General features: G+C 40.3%; 1 protein-coding gene across 2 annotated transcripts in view; it reads right to left on the bottom strand.

Annotated features, from left to right (window-relative positions):
- Positions 1 to 17,753, bottom strand: part of MMD (monocyte to macrophage differentiation associated) — an 82,170-nt gene extending 64,417 nt beyond the window's left edge. Inside the window, exon 1 of one of the 2 annotated variants that reach the window (XM_089673291.1) lies at positions 17,598 to 17,753. In XM_089673291.1, the coding sequence (XP_089529417.1) occupies positions 17,598 to 17,620 (23 nt within the window). In that variant the 5' untranslated portion in view covers positions 17,621 to 17,753. Of the gene's footprint in view, positions 1 to 13,343; positions 13,960 to 17,597 lie in introns of those variants that run through there. The other variant, XM_089673292.1, reaches the window with a different exon arrangement.
- Between the last annotated feature and the right edge of the window lie 5,114 nt (positions 17,754 to 22,867).

Below are 22,867 nucleotides of genomic sequence, written 5' to 3' on the forward strand. Positions count from 1 at the left end.
TCTGTCATGTCACACTGTATCCAGAAGGAGATTTGTGGTGGTATTTAAAAAAAACTCTATAATTAAAAAAAATCTAAGTTTTTGAAAAAAAAAAAGCTTCCTTGTACCTGCTATAAAACAAACAAAAATGCTAGGAAAGCACAAACACCCCAAAAATGACAACCTTTTTCGAAAGAAGACACCCCAAGGTGATCTAATTTTTTTGCCATAATTTTTGGAAAATGAAGACAAATGTTGGTATTGGGAGGGGGGGGGGGGGGAATTAAAGCATGGAGCTTGGCAATGGTGCATTAGATAAAACACAATTTTTGTCATGTTCTCCCTGTTCCTGCGTGGGTTTTTTCTGGGTACTCCAGTTTCCTCCCACACTCCAGAGACTGCCGGTAGGTTAATTGGATCCTGTCTAAATTGGCCCTAGTATGTGTATGTAAGTTAGGGACCTTAGATTGTACACCCCTTGAGGGTTAGGGACTGATGTGAATGGACAATATATATGTAAAGTGCTGCGTAAATTGATGGTGCTATATAAGTACCTGGAATAAATAATAATAATAATAATAATGTTATAGACAGAGTTAGACAAAGAGGTTAATATACAGGTGCTACAGAAACAGAATACAGATGAGATGTACAAGCGAGGAGGAGGGGTGAAAGGGTTAAAAACTGATCCCACGGTAACATTTATTACTATGAATCAAATGCTCAAAATTGCTGTTTTATACTTATGTTATTTTTCACGGTCAAGTGACTGCAATTCCTATGCACTTGGAAACACTAAGCAGTCAGTGGGCGTGTATGTTCATTGCTATTGTGTACATTCCAGAAGTGACATACTACCAATAGGATTGAAGACAACCAACAAGGTTCAACATGGTGGACATGAATGAGAATAGGGGACACTCCTCCATTCTCACTCATGGGAAGACACCCAACATGGTCCAAAGTGGTGGACATGAATGAGAGACACTCCCCCTTCTCACTCACAAGAAGACACCAAACACGGTCCAATTTGGTGGACATTAATGAGAATGGGGTACACTCCTTCATTCTCTTTCATGACACCCAACATGATCCAACATAGTGAACATGAATGTGAATAGTAAACACTCCCCCATTCCAATCTGATTCATGAGAAGACACCCAATATGATCCAACAAGGTGGACATGAATGGGATTGGGGTACACTCCCCCATTCTCATTCATAAAAACACACCCAACATAGTCCAACGTGATAGACATGAATGAGATTGGGGGACACTCCTCATTCTCACTCATGAGAAGATACCAAACATGGGCCAATGTGGTGAACATGAATGAGAATGGGGGACACCTACATTCACATCCATAAAAAGACACCCAATATGGTCCAACATGGTGGACATGAATAAGAATAGGGAACACTTCCCCATTCTGATTCATGAAAAGACACCCAGCATGGTCCAACGTGGTGGACATAAATGAAAATGGGGTACAGTCCCCCATTGTCTTTCATGAGAAGACACCCAACGTGGTGGACATGAATGAGAATGGGGGAAAATCTCCCATTCTCAATTATGAGAAGGCTCCCAATGTGGTCCAACATGGCAAATGTAAATACATCACAAGTAGAGTAAAAGAGATGCGAGAACGAACAATGCTAGTAGGAAGTACTATTCAGCAGCCAAATTCAGGAGTGGCAATCCAGCATTGTGAGTCTAAGACCAGAAATAGACAGGAACAGGGAAGAAAGGCCGGAATTAAAATCATACAGGAATAAATAAGGAAATACATAAAGGTTATTACTCTTTCAATATAAAAAGTCTTGTTTGGTTTCCTGGAACTCCACTTTATATATATTTTTTAAATGCAATCAGTAAATTGATCTGGTATCAGCCTCTTGCAGTCGTTGAACAGGAGGGCTGGGGTGTGAAAAGAAGCATCAAAAAGGAGCCAAGCATTTTATGTGCTGACAAAAAGCATGATGATAAGAGGAGAAAGCATATCATCAATCTCTTCACTGTGCTCATTCCCCCTTTCACTAGCCAGTCACAGGCTGGGGGTGGGTCCATGATGACCTGGGCTCAGAGGAAGTGGGTTGAATAATGCTTACGATCAGACTGAGGACAACTACAAAATGTATTGCATACCACCACACATACAGTATATGGTGTGAACATGGCACATAGAAAACAACTGTCTGCCCTTCCATTGGGCTTACAAATATGAAATAAACAAGCCCCAATTCTTCCACCGCTCTATCAAATAAAAAAATAAGAGCTGTGTAGAGTTAGGCTTTGCTTAGAATACCTGCGCTGTCTCCACTGGCAAGTTACCAATTCTGCACATAAGCTGCAGACAGAATCTTATCAGCAAGCTTCAAGAACAATGCGGCTTATTAATACAGCGTAAGCAACTGCTGACTGAACTTTGGTTGGTCACCAAGTTCCTAGAATTGATGTTTCCAGCTGGGTCTACTGCCATTCATTAGGTTCCCGATAGAGGACAGTTATTTCAGGTCAGCATGCCCTGATACAAGATGCAAAGTTCAACATGTAAAAAGAGGAATATAAAAAAATATATTTCCAACAATAAAAATGTGGAGGGCCCTACCACTGATATGGTTAAAGAGACATTGGCACCTTGTCCATGGAGAACAAAGTGCCAATGTCTTTGCAAAAATAATGATCTCCTGCGCTACTATTACGTGATAAATTAGGCGAGTGGGAGCTGCTAGCACCTAACCATATACCATGTGGAAATAAAAACGAACGAAACCAAAAAGATGCAGCACTACCCTAATAATAAAATAACACAATATGGCAAAAACAAACAAAGTGACATAAATATATATATATGTGACAAAAAATCAGTGGATTAATCCTCTCTGGGGATCTCAATATGAAGTGACATAAAATATATATACATGCTAATAAATCAGTGGATTGATCCTCTCTGGGGATCTCAATATAAACTGACATAAAATATATATACGTGCTAATAAATCAGTGGATTGATCCTCTCTGGGATCTCAATATAAACTGACATAAAATATATATACGTGCTAATAAATCAGTGGATTGATCCTCTCTGGGATCTCAAGTGAAAAAGTGATCACGCCTGGTATAAAAAAAACAGGAACCAATACACCCACTATCCAAAATCGGATCATACAAAAAAAAAAAAAAAAACACAAATAAGTGTGAATCCCTAAATAAGGATCAATAAATTCATGCAAATGATGGTGAAATAAGAGCGTGAACCCCTAACAGGGATCAACAATATCATGCAGATCGTGACAAATAATGGCTAAATTAAGCCAAAAAGTAAATAGTGACATAAAATGGATCCCTAAATGTGGGATCAATTAAATACAAAAGTGCCAAAAAACACATACAAAAAGTATATTTATTTATTTTTTCAGGTACTTTATATAGCGCTGTCAATTTACGCAGTGCTTTACATATATATTGTACATTCACATCAGTCCCTAACCCTCAAGGGGTGTACAATCTAAGGTCCCTAACTTACATTCATACATACACATACTAGGGACAATTTAGACAGGAGCCAATTAACCTACCAGCATGTCTTTGGAGTGTGGGAGGAAACCGGAATACCCGCAGGAAACCCACGCAGTCACAGGGAGAACACGCAAACTCCAGGCAGGTGGTGCCGTGGTTGGGATTCGAACCAGTGACCCTAGTACTGCCAGGCGGAAATGCTAACCATTTAGCCACTGTGCTGCCCATATTTACAGTTGTGACCAAAATTATTCAACCCCCAATGCTGTAAAGGGGTTTAGGGACTATAGTGTACATTTGGAATTGTATTCAGAATCAAATCCTACAAGGACGTTGTAACTACCCAAATGCAACTAAAATGACATCAATTGTTTATGTAATACAGTAGTAAATGGTTCTTATGTGGTTTCTTCATTGCCACAATTATTCAACCCCTTAAAGACTACCACTCTGAAGAACAGAGGTTCATACAGGTGCTTTCCATCAGGTATTGAAAACACCTGTGGATGTCACCGAGCAGCAATCAAGCATAATAAGCACCAATTAGGCAGCTTTAAAATGACTGTGATACTCAGCTCCTTCTAGACATTTACTGGTGTGGTTACAAACATGGTGAAGGCAAGAGAATGGTCCAGGAAGACAAGAGAAGAGGTGATTTCTCTTCACAGGAAGGGCAATGGCTATAAGAAGATTGCAAAGATGTTAAACATACCAAGAGACACCTTAGGAAGCATCATTCGCAAATTCAAGGCAAAGGGCACTGTTGAAACGCTACCTGGTCGTGGCAGAAAGAAGATGCTGACTTCGACTGCTGTGCGCTACCTGAAGCGTAGAGTGGAGAGAAGTCCCCGTGTGACTGCTGAGGAACTGAGAAAAGATTTGTCAGATGTGGGTACAGAAGTTTCAGCCCAGACAATAAGACGCACACTGCGTAATGAAGGCCTCCGTGCCAGAACTCCCAGGCGTACCCCCTTGCTGTCTCCAAAGAATAAGAAGAGTCGACTGCAGTATGCCAAAAGCCATGTGGACAAACCACAAAAGTTGTGGGATAGTGTTCTGTGGACTGATGAAACAAAATTAGAACTGTTTGGGCCCATGGATCAACGCTATGTTTGGAGGAGGAAGAACAAGGCCTATGATGAAAAGAACACCTTGCCTACTGTGAAGCATGGTGGAGGGTCAATCATGCTTTGGGGCTGTTTTGCTTCTGCAGGTACAGGGAAGCTTCAGCGTGTGCAAGGTACCATGAATTCTCTTCAGTACCAGGAGATATTGGATGGAAACGTGATGCAGTCCGTCACACACCTGAGGCTTGGGAGACGTTGGACCTTTCAACAGGACAATGATCCCAAGCATACCTCCAAGTCCACTAGAGCATGGTTGCAGAGGAAAGGCTGGAACATTTTGGAGTGGCCATCGCAGTCACCAGACTTAAATCCGATTGAGAACCTCTGGTGGGACTTAAAGAAAGCAGTTGCAGTGCGCAAGCCTAAGAATGTGACTGAACTGGAGGCCTTTGCCCATGAAGAATGGGCGAAGATACCCGTAGATCGCTGCAAGACACTTGTGTCAAGCTATGCTTCACGTTTAAAAGCTGTTATAACTGTAAAAGGATGCTGTACTAAGTACTAAGATTGAATGTCACTTGGGGGTTGAATAAAACTGATAATGCTGTGAGCACAGAAAAGACATTTGTGGTTATTTCATTATAACTGTTATGTTATATTTGTCTGACCTACAAGTGCCTCTTTAATGTAAATGTAAGCAAGATGACTGAATGATCAAAAGCAATGTCAAACTGGCCAAAACACTCAATTTCAGTGGGGGTTGAATAATTTTGGTCACAACTGTATGAGCAAACACATAAAAAAAAAAATAATAAGTGAACATATAATAGCTTTATATATGTAAAGTGCTGCGTAAATTGACAACGCTATATAAGTACCTGAAATAAATAAATAATAGTCCGTAAACATAAAAAAACAAAAATTAAACAAAAAAAAAAATTAAAACAACCAAGTCCAAATAGGTGCATATACACCAAAAAGTTTCCAATTACTCCTAAGTGCAGGTGATATTGTGGATGTGCATCACCCCCGATGGAAATAATCCGTATGTGGCTAAAATGCCCCTTCACCTCCTTGATGCGACCCTCAAAGGGCCAAAACGCTTTTGTTATTTGAAGCCAGGAATCTTCACTGGTAGTGGACACCTGCTCAGGTAGATATCCCCCTCACTAGGAACAGCCAGGTCCCCCTCCAGTATAAAGCATCCAGCCACCAACTCACAGATAGGATAAAGATAAAAAGAAACCACCCATAGTGTAAATCCTTTTTAATAGGGACTCTCAAATCACAACACAGCCAGATGCCCACCCACATTTAGTAAGATTGTAACAAGCTTTTCAAAAGACCTCATGCTAAAGGTGTACTTGCATGGGAACTCATTGGGTGCAGCAAGATGGCGACCACACCAGAAGTATGTCACCACACTCGCGTCTTACGCTTTACGTCACGCTATCATGTGACTTTTTCAAGGCCGCTTCAATCTCTATATCAATAATATATCAGCCACCACCAAAAGAAGAAGTGGAAGAGGACCTCAATATGTTCCATGACTGTACCAAAGACAGTTAAAAAAAAAAAAAAAAGAAAAAAAAAAAAGATATGCACCCCTTAAAAAGAGGCTTACCACCAAAGGAAGAAGTGGAAGAGGAACGCAAGATGTCCTATTACTGTACCAAAGACCGTTGCCAAAAAGCTATGTATACATGTTTTTTTCACAAAGTAGGACCACCAACAAGGAAGAAGTGTAAGAGAACCTCAAGATGCTCCATGAATATATCAAAACCAGTTCTGAAAAAAGGGTATGTATTCATTTAAAAAAAAAAAAAAAGGTGGTCCACCAACCACTACCAAATGAAGAAGTGGAAGAGGACCTCAAGATGTCCCTTGACTGTACCAAAGAACGTATGTATGTATACATTAAAAAAATACGGCGATATTGCAGTGGTAGGGTCTGTATGAGCTACACCTGAACTTTTAAATATATCAAAACACAATAATAAAATTGTAGTATATGGAATCATTCCAATCCTCAAATGCGGTGGCTGCATTGGTTTTCCTTTTCTAGGCTTTTATTTATTTTATTTTCACCTTGTAATCCTGCCAGTAACACTGTCCTAGGTGACGACGCTCACTCATGCTACTGTATTTATGGACCCTAGGATAGGACCACATACACCTCCCTCTCTTCGCATCCCTATTACTTGGTGGGGGGGTTCTGTAGCCATCAAAGATAGCTGGAAACAATGTATTTGATACAGACGTGGAGAACACAGCTGACAAGATATCTGGTAGGGCTCACAGATACGTCTGAAAAATGCTTTTAGTTGTATATTTAATGGACAAAATTGTTCTTTGGAAGGGCTTACATACACTCCAAATGGAAACCTGCCCAGAGGAAACACGTAGTTTGCCATGGCTACTTGCCAGCACCACTCTCTTGGCTTCAGTGTTTACCCAACAGCATAAATATTTCATGCCCCTGACCTGGAACAAGTATGCAAATCTGGAGCTCCGACTACCAGATGGATGCTTGTTCCAGGTCAGTGACTCCAAACCGCTAAAGCCAGAGGCAGCCAGCATTTCCAGATGGAGGACACCAATGGCAGTCTACAGGTTTCTCTTGGTACACATGCACTTTAAGGGAATCTCTCAGGATGGAAACATGGGGAAACTGCTGACTTATTTTTGAAGTTGCTAGTTACTGGGCTGCCATTAGACTTCAATACATGGTAAGCTTCTGACCTAGATAAGCATAGGCATATTGGGTGTTAGGACACCTCTAATGTACATCCTTGCTATGGATCAGTCACGCCCAGGGGTGGAATGACAACTCATGGGGCCCCCCGGGCAATAGGGGATCATGGGGCCCTTGTGTCCTTGCCCACACTCAAAGCACACCCAAAAAAGACTATTAAAAAAAGGTAACAGGGCCTTTTCATAGGGCCCCCTACTGACCCCCGGCAGTGCCCGAGTTCTCGAATGGTCAGTCCGCCCCTGGTCACGCCATAAGTAGTGAAAGAACAATATAGATAAAAGCACCAAAAACAAGCCAGCCTTGGCAGTTCCCACATGTCGACCCTGAAAGGTGCCTTTTAAAGCCATGCTCCAGACAAACATCTAAACATACAGCTGTAATACAGAAGTGGGAGCTGCTTACTTATTGCCTTGACTATTGTAACTCCCTCCTCATTGGCCTACCTCATCGCAGTCTATCCCCTCTTCAGCCTATCATGAATGCTGCTGCCAGACTCATCCACCTCACCAACCGTTCTGTATCTGCCATCCCTCTCTGCCAATCCCTCCACTGGCTTCCCATTGCCCAACAAATAAAATTAAAAACATTAACAATAACATATAAAGCCAATTACAACTCTGCCCCAAATTACATTACCAATCTTGTCTCCAAATATCACCCAAACCATACTCTCCGCTCCTCGCAAGACCTCCTGCTCTCTAGCTCCCTTGTCTCCTCCTCCCATGCTCGTCTCCAGGACTTCCCCCATCCTCTGGAACTCTCTACCCCAATCTATTCGACTATTGCCTACTCTGCTCACTTTTAGGTTTTCAGAGATCACCTATCTCTTCAGAGAAACCTATCCTGCCTTCAGCTAATAATGGAATCTTCTCTTCCTCCTACCAGTCCATCCCCCACAGTTATTACTTTTTGTACCACTAGCCCCTCCCTCTTAGATTGTAAACTCCAAGGAGCTCCTAGGAGCTAACCCTCTATCTAATCTAACCCTCTTGTATTGAACTGTATTGTTGCTGTATTGTCTCCCTTTATATTGTAAAGCGCTGAGCAAACTGTTGGTGCTATATAAATCCTGTATAATAATAATAATAATCCCAAAAGATTTTTGCTTTTATCTGCCAAGTTCCAAAATTTACACAGTCTAGCCAGACAGCCAAGTCAGGTCAATGACGTTACTGCTCTCAACTTGATCAGTTAAAGCGGTAATAAACCCAAAAACAAAAATGTATTACATTGTAGCTCACTCATTTTTTAGATGTGGTGGCTGTATTAGTTTTAAATTGTTAGGCTTTTCCCCTTTATCTTCACCTGGTGATTCTGCCAATAAGTCCGTTATTTTCCATTTTCTTCTACCAGACCAAGCTGTCGAAAAAAAATGTCAGTTACAGGATTGGAATAAACTGTTTACCATTGCCATGGGAGCTTACAATGATCAGCCTTTGTTCATTTATGTAAAACCTTTATCCCCAAAGGAAAAGGAAACAATTGGTTCTGTAACCGCTTTAAAAGTGTTAGCCAAGACCATCTAAATCTGCTATCTAAAGCTGGTCCTACACAGTTTTTCCTTCAAACACTTGTAGAAAAATCCATCAGAACATCCTTTCTTGCCATCATTGAGACAACCTGTTTCATTCGCAAGCCCTTAAAATTTCATCTAGACCGGTTATCTGAATGTCATCTCAGATGTAATAACATTTGTCTTTAAAATATGTACAATCCTGAATGAAAACCTTTCCATTCAAGAGCTATTTTCAATAGCAAACAAAAACGAAAACAAAAATTCTCTAACAAAATTCTACTGGTGTATGGCCATCTTAACACTACTCTCTATGCTGCTGTCCAAAAGGTGTCTGAGTGGCTCCTCCATCTAGAGAGGAGACACCCTAACACTGATAATACATTAGTTTTTTTTCATCCAGCAGGCTGATCAAAAAAAAAGAAGATTCCCCAATCTAACCCCTATCTCCAAGAGAGATGGATGGGGGAATCCTCCCTGCTGTGCTATTGTATTCTTACACTGTCAGAATACACTGATCAGCGCTGCAGCTGATTGGCTGCAGCCGCTGATCAAATCAAATTCTCCAACATCCCGTTGGACAAATGTCAAATGCTACATCAACTTCTGTCAAGCGGAAACAGCTGTAGATGGATCAAAATTTGGCCCGCCCCTGCAGAACTGACTAACTTTTCGATCCATCTATGGTCAGCCTATGACAGAAGTGTGTTACTGGCAGGATTACCAGGTTAAAATAAAAGGAAAAAAGCATAAAAAAAGAAAACCAATGCTAATACCACATTTAAAAGTATATGTAAACCCTCACCTTGTAAAACAACCTATTCAGTTTACAATACAAATGAAAGGTAAAATATTTGTGTATAGATATTTAAACAAAAGTGATCACATAACTTCTGTTCTCAGCTGCATAAGAGCTGGGGGAGGAGAAACAGCAGAACATCAATCTTTCCAGTGAAAGGCCATGTGGGGTGGGAGGTGTCAGGACAAGTCTAATCACTGGAGATGAGCAGAGTTTCCAGCACATGTCCCTGGCCCAGCATAAGGGCGAATAAACATGGCCTCAGGGTTGGTGGTCAGTAGGAGGACATGGTATCAGTGGAAGAAATAGTGCCCCGTTGTTGGTGTCAGTGGGAGGAATAGTGCCTCATATCATTGGGAGGAAGTGTATCCCAAGGGCAGCATAAAAGCTAGCAAAGGGCCATATCCAGCCCTCGGGCTGCAGTTTGGAAGCCCCTGATCTAAGCTACTATATTTTGTAGGAAGTTGTCACTCTTCAGTATGATATTAAACCAACCACCAAGAGAACTGATATCTACCTCTTTATCCAAAATGTCTAAATACTGCAAATGTATTCAAAAATTACCAACCATTTCTCTGTAACAAAGCTTGCTTTGGTGTACCCTACTGCCTTTTTTAAATGTCATAACGATTTGATTTTTCATGAACTCAATTAAAAGAATGATATGGAAGAACTGTAACAGAGGAGACCAGAGAAAAAAAAAAAAAAGAGTGTGATCAATGCAGACCAACTGGACTTTAGATTTAAAGGGATGCAAGGAATTTGGTTGCTCTTGGCTACCATTCAAGTATAGTTATAGAAGGAGCTTTCAAGCAGTGTTTAGTAACATTGTGCTGGTTAACAGGTGATTTCTGATTGGATGCTAGTGGTGACAACACACTACATATATATGTGCTATATCTACCTGACATCAACACAAACTTTAGTTTTAAAAAAATATGCTTTTATAAAAAATTAAATAAACATAAAGAATATTTCTTCCATGTAACTTTATATGGATATACAATCCACAGTCACACCATTTAGTTTCATAGATATATTTTTTTCTTTTAAATTAATGAATATATATTATCTATTTTTATTCCACACACACAGATAGATAGATAGATATATTTATTTCAGGTACTTACAGTCATGGCCGAAATTGTTGGCACCCTTGATATTTTTCCTGAAAATCAAGTATTTCACACAAAAAAGGTATTGCATTAACACATGTTTTGCTATACACATGTTTATTCCCTTTGTATGTATTGGAACAAATATAAAACAGAGGCAGAAAAGCAAATATGACATAATGTCACACAAAACCCCAAAAATGGGCTGGACAAAAGTATTGGCACCCTTAACTTAATATTTGGTTGCACACCCTTTGGAAAACATAACTGAAATCAGTCGCTTCCTATAACCATCAATAAGCTTCTGACACCTCTCACCCGGAATTTTGGACCACTCTTCCTTTGCAAACAGCTCCAGGTCTCTCTTATTGGAAGGACACCTTTTCCCAACAGCAATTTTAAGATCTCTCCACAGGTGTTCAATGGGATTTAGATCTGGGCTCATTGCTGGCCACTTCAGAACTCTCCAGCGCTTCTTTGCCATCCATTTCTGAGTGCTTTTTGACGTATGTTTGGGGTCATTGTCCTGCTGGAAGACCCAGGATCTTGGACGCAAACCCAGCTTTCTGACACTGGGCCCTACAGTGCGACCCAAAATCCTTTGGTAATCCTCAGATTTCATGATGCCTTGCACACAGTCAAGGCACCCAGTGCCAGAGGCAGCAAAACAACCCCAAAACATCATTGAACCTCCACCATATTTTACCGTAGGTACTGTGTTTTGTTCTTTGTAGGCCTCATTCCGTTTTCGGTAAACAGTAGAATGATGTGCTTTACCGAAAAGCTCTATCTTGGTCTCATCTGTCCACAAGACGTTTTCCCAGAAGGCTTTTGGCTTACTCAAGTACATTTTGGCAAACTGTAGTCTTGCTTTTTTATGTCTCTGTGTCAGCAGTGGGGTCCTCCTGGGTCTCCTGCCATAGCGTTTCATTTCATTTAAATGTCGACGGATAGTTCGCGCTGACACTGATGCTCCCTGAGCCTGCAGGACAGCTTGAATGTCTTTGGAACATGTTTGGGGCTGCTTATCCACCATCCGGACTATTCTGCGTTGCAATCTTTCATCAATTTTCCTCATCCGTCCACGACCAGGGAGATTAGCTACAGTGCCATGGGTTGCAAACTTCTTGATAATGTTGCGCACTGTGGACAAAGGCAAATCTAGTTCTCTGGAGATGGACTTGTAACCTTGAGATTGTTGATATTTTGCCACAATTTTGGTTCTCAGGTCCTCAGACAGTTCTCGTCTCCTCTTTCTGTTGTCCATGCTTAGTGTGGCACAGACAGACACACAATGCAAAGGTTAAGTGAACGTCTCTCCTTTTTATCTGCTTTCAGGTGTGATTTCTATATTGCCCACACCTGTTACTTGCCCCAGGTGAGTTTACAGGAGCATCACATGCTTGTAACATTCTTATTTATCCGCAGTTGTGAAAGGGTGCCAATACTTTTGTCCAGCCCATTTTTGGAGGTTTGTGTGACATTATGTCGAATTTGCTTTCTTTCCTCCCTTTTTTTGTTTTGTCCCAATACACACAAAGGGAATAAACATGTGTATAGCAAAACATGTGTTAATGCAATACGTTTCGTGAGAAATACATGATTTCCTGGAGAAATATCAAGGGTGCCAACAATTTCGGCCATGACTGTATATAGCGCCGTCAATTTACGCAGCGCTTTACATAAATATTGTACATTCACATCAGTTCCAAACCCTCAAGTAGCGTACAATCTAAGGTCCCTAACTCACATCCATACATACACATATTAGATAAAACATTTTCCCACTTAAATGATATATGCTGTATTACTCAACACAATAACAAGCACACGATCTTCATATAAAATTTTCTTTTAATTAATATATATATTTATTTATTATATATTTTTCCTACATAAATGATATATGGATATATGCTGTATTCATCAATACAGTCACACCATCTTGTTTTTATATATGTATTGAGTAACATTAAAATATAAATATATATTAACATTTATTTTTTATATATAATTATATATATATATATATATATATATATATATATATATATATATATATATATATTTTATTACTATTATTTTTTATAAATATATAAGTAGATGGTTTGACTGTATTGATTAACATTAAACAATATGTAAAATGTACAAAAATAAATAAATAAATGTATATGTGTATATATATATATATATATATATATATATATATATATATATATATATATATATAATTGTTTCCCCTACATAAATTATATATGCTGTATTACTCAATACAATCACAGTCACACCATCTAGTTGTATAACCCGGTAATAAAAGCTATAGAAAAGATTTACCATTTTACTATATTTCCAAATACAAAAAGACACACCCTTATTTCCAAAATCATTTCTAAAATGTAATTCCTTGACCATCAATCAACACAGACAAAAGTTTCTAGATGCTAACAGGTATGGCTGGGATAACATACATATAAAACAAAATTAAATCATAAATTATGAAAAATCACAATAGTGCAACATAATTTTAAAAAAAGAATGAGAAAAAAGCAATTAAAAAAACTGGAAAAAAAGGAAAAATTCATACAAAACTCTACCTTCCAACAGTGAACATTTCACAATGGACGTCTCTTCACAGAAGATGAATCCAATAAGAAAAAAAAAAGTCCACACAAGGACTCATCCAAGGTTTAAGGCAAAGGAACCAAGTCTAGAGGATCCTTATCTCCATGGATGTTAGTTCATCAATACAAGAGGTGGGAGCCAACCTGCCCGTTTGTCAGAGTAGAAGCCAATCAGTGATGAGAGGTAGCCCACTGCCCCCTCCTCCTGGGGAAGTACCCAGCTCATTAGAATCTGAACAAGATCATCATCCATTGTCTTACCAATATGCTCCACTGTCAGAGCTGGACAGCGCTCATCACACTGAATGAGGGCTCAGGATTTCTATAGAGGAGCTCACTCACCACACCAAGAACCCACCTACTGAAAAGTCATGAAAGGGTGGGGGATAGGTGTCATCTCATATTAGATTTTCTCATAACGATCCTAGCGTAGCAAAATGCATCCCCACTGTGGCACTCAGTGGGCGGTACAGCCCCGCCGAACGCAACCCATTCAATTGAATGGGGCTACCCAGAAACCACATACATTGCCACAACGTCATGCAATGCAATCGCACTCTGCACAGTGGTGGTGTGGCCGTGTAAAATGTTTAGGGGTTAAAAACAGATGGTGAGGAGGCGACAATGGATGCCAAAAGCCCTCTAAAGAGCGATCTACTGTGGATCGCTCTTCAGAGGGCAACACAAGTGTAAAATGGCTCGGTCTACCATATTGAATGAGCCTGATCTGTTATTCCAAATTTTATTTCCATCTGTGTGTGTGTGTATAATATATATATATATATATATATATATATACACACACACACACATACACACACACTTTTTTGTATACATATAAATATATAAATCTTGCGTAAAATGAGAGGCTATGGCACACCTTTTGACAATATTTGTTTTATATATATATATATATATATATACACATATATACACACACACACACATACTCACACTATACACTGTATAGACAGAGATATAAAATTGGGGTGCGGTGAAGAATTGGGTTCACCAAGTATCATGCAAGGCACAGAATGCCAAGCTAACCAATCAGCATTGATCAGTGAGATCTGATTGCTTGCTCTTTGGTCGGGCTCTCTCCACCGACTCCCATCAATAGGACAGAACATGTCTATAAAAGAACAAAGTTTCCGAAAATCTCTCGGTAAACAAACAGCACTGACTCATATGACATCAAAGCCGGCATTGAGGCACAGGGTGGTGTACACCGTCATCAGACATGGAAATGATAATCGGTTATTACGGTGAGACGACCCTCAGATCAAGGAGTCCCTGTAATCCCAGGAATATTGATCTGCATTGTTATCAAATAAAAGAACAATGGGGAATCCTCAGGGATAGAGATGACGGCTGAGCACTATGTGTGTGTTGGTGTGACCCTGGGAGGCAGAGAATTGTCAGTGTGCTGGAAAATCCAATGCACCCAATTATTGTTATGTTGGGTGACCATACACGCTTGATGTGCAACTGTATCAAATCGATACAATCAAATAGGCACAACGTCCCTTCTGATCGATCTAGATTGGAGTCGATCAAACTGGAAATGATTGTTCGTGTTGAATTGAATCGGCAGCACTGAGGTGCTTTATTCATGTATACAATCGAAATCCGAGCAATCAAATTATAAAAAGGCCAGTGCCCACCTTTATTATTATATTATTCATGTATTTAAAGGTCCATGGCCCATCTTTATTATTTCATTAATGTATGTAAAGGGCCAGCACTTACCTTTATTAATTACTCATGTACTTAAAGGACCAGTGTCTACTTTCTTAAAATTGTATTCATGCATTTAAAAGGAGCAGCATCAACTTCTTAAATTGTATTCATGTATTTAAAGGGCCAGTGCCTAAATTATTTTATTCAAGTATTTAAAGGGCCAGCACCCACCTTTATTATTGCATTCATGTATTTAAAGGGCCAGCACCTACCTTTAATTCATTCAAAGGGCCAGTGCCCACCTTTAATAATTCATTCATGTATTTAAAGGGCCAGCACCTACATTTATCATTCTATTAATGTATTTAAAGGGCCAGTGCCTACCTTTATTAATTCATTCATGTATTTAAAGAGCCAGCGCCCGCCTTTATTAATTCATTCAAGTATTTAAAGCACCAGCGCCCACCTTCATTAATTCATTCATGTATTTAAAGGTACAGTGATCACCGTTATTATTGCATTCATGTATTTAAAGGGCCAGCACCTACATTTATCATTTTATTATTGTATTTAAAGGGCCAGCGCCCACCTTTATTAATTCATTCATGTATTTAAACGGCCAGCACCTACATTTATCATTTTAATAATGTATTTAAAGGGCCAGTGCCTACCTTTATTAATTCATGTATTTAAAGGGACAGCGCCCAACTTTATTATTGCATTCATGTATTTAAAGGGACAGCACCTACATTTATCATTTTATTAATGTATTTAAAAGGGCCAGCGTCCACCTTTATTAATTCATGTATTTAAAGGGCCAGCACCTACATTTATCATTTTATTAATGTAATTAAAGTGGGCCAGCGTCCACCTTTATTAATTCATTCATGTATTTAAAGGGCCAGCACCTACATTTATCATTTTAATAATGTTTTTTTAAAGGGCCAGTGCCTACCTTTATTAATTCATTCATGTATTTAAAGGGACAGTGCCCAACTTTATTATTGCATTCATGTATTTAAAAGGGCCAACTCCTACATTTATCATTCTATTAATTTATTTAAAGGGACAGTGCCTACCTTATTCATTCATGTATTTTAAGGGCCAGTGTCCACCTTTATTTATTCAATCAAGTATTTAAAGGGACAGAGCCTAACTTTATTATTGCATTCATGTATTTAAAAGGCCAGCACCTACATTTATCATTTGATTCATGTATTTAAAGGGCCAGTGCCTACCTTTATTATTTTGTAGATTATGAGAATGTACGGTGAAACCTGCGATACAATTAAAAACTTAGTACTGTCACTTCCCCACTGTCGTATTGTCACTTCCCCAGTGTGTTATATGGATCAGATGGGTTGTAGACTTGAGACTGATAATTTTTATCAGGAGACTGACTGGTAATGAATTTGATCATTTATTGAAGCGTGTATGGCCACCCTTAAGGCTCATGTTACAATCTGATTGTACAATCCTCTTTATGATGGCCACACACGGACTAATGACATTCAGGCTGGCCATATATTATACAATTTTCCTGTAGATTTACCATCAGCTATGAAGTGTCAGGGCCTGCCTGACTGCATGCAAATTGAAAGTGTTTAGGTTTGACCTCATATTGTATGGTCTTGGTAAATCTAAAGAAAACTGTATAATGTATGGCCAGCCTTAGGATCATACTACCGATTTTTTTTTATATCTGAATGGAAAAATCGAAAAGATTGTGTGCGGCATACATCTAATGCTCATATAAAATGATTTACTTTCCTATATTCTAATTTTTGATCCAGACTGATCAGAATAATTTTTAATAAATGTATTAATTTTGCTTGAAATCCGATCAGATTATTTGCGTCTGTGAAGAATCCATTAATTGGATCAGTTGATGTATGGCTACTATTGGATGTAGTAGAACAGCCGCCTGATTGGATACAAACTGATTGGATAGATTCAGTTGATCCTCCTATTACAGAGTTTTGGTTTGATTGTAACGTGTATGGCACTGATCTTCCTATTTAAAAGGAAGAAAAAAAAAAAACTCTTTCAATAAGAGCAACCAAAGATGATCCAATGAAAGGAAGACAGGCAATCGTTCTGAGCGACCACGGGAGCCGCCAACTGTTGCGCTTGTTCGATGGCCAGCAACGGTCCAATAGTTCCCTTTTTGTATTATAATAGAGAGGAGCGATGGATGATTTGGCGGAGAAGGCGCAATGAGCGAATTGTGATGAAGATTACGGTGGAGGGAGGACACCAATAACAGAACACACCTCATCGCCCCTCATTCACGGTGAGATATCTGCTGGGGAGGACGCCGTTGTCAAAGACGGTCCTCTACCTGGGGAGCACCAACGCCACTGTCTATGCAGGAGACATCAGGATGCCAGTCAGCCACATCTCCCAATAAGGACATCAGCCAGTGTGGGGGAGTCTGAATGAATGAGCGGCCAGGGTGGGGAGCAGCCAACACAGGGAGCATGCTGCCCCCTCCTCTTCCCCATCATCCTCACCCACCCCCATCCTCCTCCTCCCCCCATCACTCACCGCTTGAAGTCTTTGGCCACCATCTCTGCCCTCTGCTCTCAGCGCGTCCCCGCCGGACAGGCTGGCAGGGAGAAGCCGGGGGGAGGAGCCCACATCGGACAGCCGGACAACTGGCACTGGGGCTCCCCGCTCACTAGCCGGGCTCCAAGCCCAGCCCCTCCACTCGGCCCACCGCGTACGTCACCGCCCCTTCTCTGACCCCAGCCGGGTGAGTGACAGCGCGACGTCACTGAACACGCCCCCTGCTCTGCTTAACCCGCACAATGCCGTGTTCCAGGGAGGACAGATCCCAATGGTGGGGTGTATGTTGTACCAACCAGATGGGGGGAAACAGAAATATACATTTATATACATTGTGTATACCTATGGGGGGGATCGAAGATATTCATGAAGGATGAATGTCATCATAGTGGGCGGATCATAAGAAATGCAATGTGAGAGAAAGGATACAGGATAGAGATTATATATAGATGGATAAATAGATTATAGATAGATTATAGATAGATGGATAAATAGATTATAGATAGATTATATATAGATGGATAGACAGATAGACAGATAATGGAAGATAGATAGATCGATCGATCCTTTATCTGCTGTATATTATCTATCTATCTGCTATATATTATCTAGCTAGATCGATCGATCGATAGATAGATTAGATAGATAGACAATAGAAGATAGATAGATAAATACATAAATAATATATAGCATATAGATAGATAAGGATAGATATATACATAGATAGGTAAATAAAGAATACAGCAGGTATACAAATAGACTAGATGGATAGATAGATATAGATAGATAGATATAGATAGATATAGATAGATAGATAGATAGATAGATAGATAGATAGATAGATAGATAGATAGATAGATAGATAGATAGATAGATCGATCGATAAATAGATATGGGATAGATAGATAGATTAATTAGATTAGATTAATAGATAGATAGATAGATAGATAGATAGATAGATCATATATAACAGTTAGATAGATACAGGGCACAACAGTTAAGTATGGGGGAACATTACATTTAGTATAACTGGGGGTTAGTAAAGCGTTAAATAAGAAAGACGTATATTTCACAATATTATTACACTATATCCTTTGCTCTCAGGGTTTCTCAGTAAACAGATCTTCTGTATTTATATTTTACTCTTTAAAGATCTATATTTAGTCCCTTTGACAGATGGAAACATTGTATCAGGATTTGTTTACATTCAACTGACACTTCCTAGGCATTCCCATCATTGTCCTAAACCTTACAGCTGCTGACATCTCATGACACCTGGATGGATGTTTTTTTTTAAACCTGAGACATGAAATATGAGCATATCCCTCCATATGTGTTCTTGTCTCAATTAAGAGCACATAGGGGTTGATTTACTAAAACTGGATCACTCTGGTGCAGCTGAGCATGGTAGCCAATCGGCGTCCCATTTCAGTTTGTTCAAATAAGCTTTGACAAAAAAAAAAACCTGGAAGCTGCTTGGTTTCTATGCACAGCAGCACCAGATTTTGCATTCTACAGTTTTAGTAAATCAACCCCTAAGCAGGGGCGGACTGACCATTTGGAAACTTGGGCACTGCCCGAGGGCCCGGGGTCAGTAGGGGGTCCCATGAGATGCCTCTGGTACCTTTTTCATAGGCTTTTTTGAGTTTGGGAAAGGACACAGGGGCCCCATGATCCCCTATTGCCCGGGGCCCCATGAGTTGTCAGCCCGCCCCTGCCCCTAAGTGTCATTTCTGTCTGCTGCTTCGTTCCTTTGTTATCGGCATGAATCACTTCTGACAAGTTCCTGACACCAAGAGAAAAATGGTGACGGGAGTGATCTCCAGCTGATTGACAGCTTCAGCTATATTCCTGTGTGCTGTGTGGAGAGGAGTGTGTCTCTTCTCTCCAATTGGCTCTCAGAGCTCTCCTCACTGAGCTCTGTAAAGTGTAACTTCAGCTCTCCACCCCCTTTTTTATGAACTTTCAGACAAGCTTTATAAATTCAGCACTTTGAATGGATGTAGAGAAGAGAATTCTGCATATAAACAGGTACAGCTTATGTAGGAGGATTTGTTTAATCTCTTTTTATCACCTAAGGCCAGTCACTTCACTGGGTATATGGAAGGGTTTACAACCATTTTAAATCTGAAGTTTAGTTTTGGTAATTTTTGCAATGAGCGAATTGTGATGAAGATTACGGTGGAGGGAGGACACCAATAACAGAACACACCTCATCGCCCCTCATTCACGGTGAGATATCTGCTGGGGAGGACGCCGTTGTCAAAGACGGTCCTCTACCTGGGGAGCACCAACGCCACTGTCTATGCAGGAGACATCAGGATGACAGTCAGCCACATCTCCCAATAAGGACATCAGCCAGTGTGGGGGAGTCTGAATGAATGAGCAGCCAGGGTGGGGAGCAGCCAACACAGGGAGCATGCTGCGCCCTCCTCCTCCCCATCATCATCATCCTCACCCCCCATCCTCCTCCTCCCCCCATCACTCACCGCTTGAAGTCTTTGGCCACCACCTCTGCCCTCTGCTCTCAGCGTGGCCTCGCCGGACAGGCTGGCAGGGAGAAGCCGGGGGGAGGAGCCCACATCAGACAGCCGGACAACTGGCACTGGGGCTCCCTGATTTCAGACAAGCTTTATAAATTCAGCACTTTGAATGGATGTAGAGAAGAGAATTCTGCATATAAACAGGTACTGCTTATGTAGGAGGATTTGTTTAATCTCTTTTTATCACCTAAGGCCAGTCACTTCACTGGGTGTATGGAAGGGTTTACAACCATTTTAAATCTGAAGTTTAGTTTTGGAAATTTTTGCAGTTATATTGGTCCAACGTAAGTATGTTTGTGCTCTGAGATCCCTGTGGAAGCTGGAAATCACTGTAGTAGACCTCACTACTCCAGTGTCTGTTGGTGCCTCAGCATGGGTAAAGAAAGCCGACAATCCCCGCAAGATGGAACGGATACATCCTGTGGGGATCATCGGCTTGCTTTAAAACTTACCTTTTCGTGGAGAGGGTCCAGTGTCACCCCGTGCGGTAGGCGTCACCTGGTGCGGCGCGCACCCCCCGCACCTGCCTCAGGACGCCACTAAGTGTGAGGCTTACATAGACTTTAAATTGCAAACTGCAGGTCAACGTGCCCAAAATGCAGTGCACTGGGCTTTTTTTCTGAAGCACTGGAAAACAACGTATTAAAGTGGTAGTAAAGCCACTCATAATAAAGCTTACCTGTAGGTAAAAAGAATATCTCCTAAATGTGCACCGTTTAGGAAATATTCAGGTTTTTCTTACAGCAGCGCATACGCTCTGAAGGAACAGCATACCCGTTCCGTTCCTTCAGGGCACTGTGCCGTGTTCCGAGACTCCCGTGCACATACGCAGGAGTGACGTCATTGCAGCTGGGCCAGCCAGATGGCCGGAGCTTGTGAACTCGGAGGAAGACCAGGTGAAGATGGAAGCCTCTACAGTGGTGACAGCACGCTGCTGGAGGACTTCGTTTTAAGGGGGGATATGATCAACATGTATAAATACATCAGTGGTTCATATAGTGAACTCGGTGTAGAGTTATTCACCCTGAGGTCATCACAGAGGACAAGGGGGCACTCTTTACATCTGGAGGAAAAGAAATTTAATCTCCAAACACGTAAAGGCTTCTTTGGAATGTGGAATAGACTCCCTCAAGAGTTGGTTCTTGCTAGCTCAGTAGATTGCTTTAAAAAGTCTTGGATTCTTTCTTGGATACACAGAATATAACTGGATACTAACATTTATAGGTAAAGTTGATCCAGGTTATATCCGATTGCCTCTCGGGGGATCAGGAATGGATTTTTTTTCCCTGCAGGAGCAACTTAGGTCATGCTTTGCTGGTTTATTTGCCTTCCTCTGGATCAACTGTGGGTATAAGTTTATAACTTTTTTTTTTAATGGTTGAACTGGATGGACTTTTGTATTTTTTCAGCCAGACTAACTATTTAACTATGTAAGGTAAGTTTTGCATAATGTGCTAGTATGTGATGCATACTAGCACATTATGCATTTACCTTACAGGGGATTTTTGTTCTCCTTATACGCAGTTTACTACTGCTTTAAAAGGAACAGACTATTAAGCTCACTTAAGCTATCCATAATCTAGTCTAGAAGATTTTTGAATGAACATTTGTACAAAAAATTCTTAATACATTCGATCACTTAGTAAATGCCATTTGAAAGTACTTCAAAATTCTGTTTGCTTTTAACATTGGATTTTAAAATGAATTAACTTTCCCGAATGGAAATAACATACCATTCATTCGAGAAAAGTTTTACAGTCCTGCTCCTGAAATGCTCTGGTCACTGTGGTAAAAAAACAAAGGTCAATTTGACCCCAATAACAATTAAGAATCAAATGAAAGTTATTATTATTATACAGGATTTATATAGCGCCAACAGTTTGTGCAGCGCTTTACAAAATTAAAGTTCTTCAAATAAAAAAAAAATGTAACAGAATGTTACTAGTGTATGACCAGCTTTAGCCCTCACTGGAAAATGAATCTGAAAAAGTTGAGCTTGGAGCCTGAATCGTCTTTGGAGAACAAACTTATATCATTGTATCAATGTAAGGAAAAACATTGTAGCATTGAACTTAATAGGTTCTCAAGAGAATTCCAGGTATCCTCCTACCCGTCTTCTCAATGAAATATCTGCTAGTTTGTGGCCGGCATTAGGTCAGCCTAAATAAAGTAAAGCACCCTTCATTCCCTCCAAGATCTCTTGAATTACTGAAGCAGTTAGGACCAGAAACAAGGTCAGCCACCCTGAAAACAAGAAGAAAATACTGGGACAGGCCAAAGAAGGTAGCACATAACCACAAGCTTTAGAAGAACCCCGGTTTGGAGATGTTCACAGGGTAGACCAGCCCTTTCCAACCTTTCAACACAGAGGAACCCTTGAAATAACTTTCTGGTATCAGGGAACCCTGCTAAAAATCACTATATCTACAATTCATAATAAAATAATGCGCTGATCAGGGTGAAGAATGCTCCCTACACTTGTGGACATTGGAAAGAATTACCCCTTTACAAATAGCTAAAAAGATCAATGGTTTCAGTGGGAACTTATTTGAGAGGCAGAAATTGCTCATTGCTCAAGGAACCCTTAGCAACCTCTGGAGGAACACTAGGGTTCCATGGAACCCTGGTTGGGAAACCCTGGGGTAGACTATTCTAAATATTACATACTTTCTGGCTGGCTGTCAACATAGTCAATATATGTTTTCT

Source organism: Staurois parvus, unplaced genomic scaffold (genome assembly GCF_062004578.1).
Source record: "Staurois parvus isolate SC_StPar_1 unplaced genomic scaffold, SC_StPar_1.0 ptg000137l, whole genome shotgun sequence".
NCBI lineage: Eukaryota > Metazoa > Chordata > Amphibia > Anura > Ranidae > Staurois > Staurois parvus.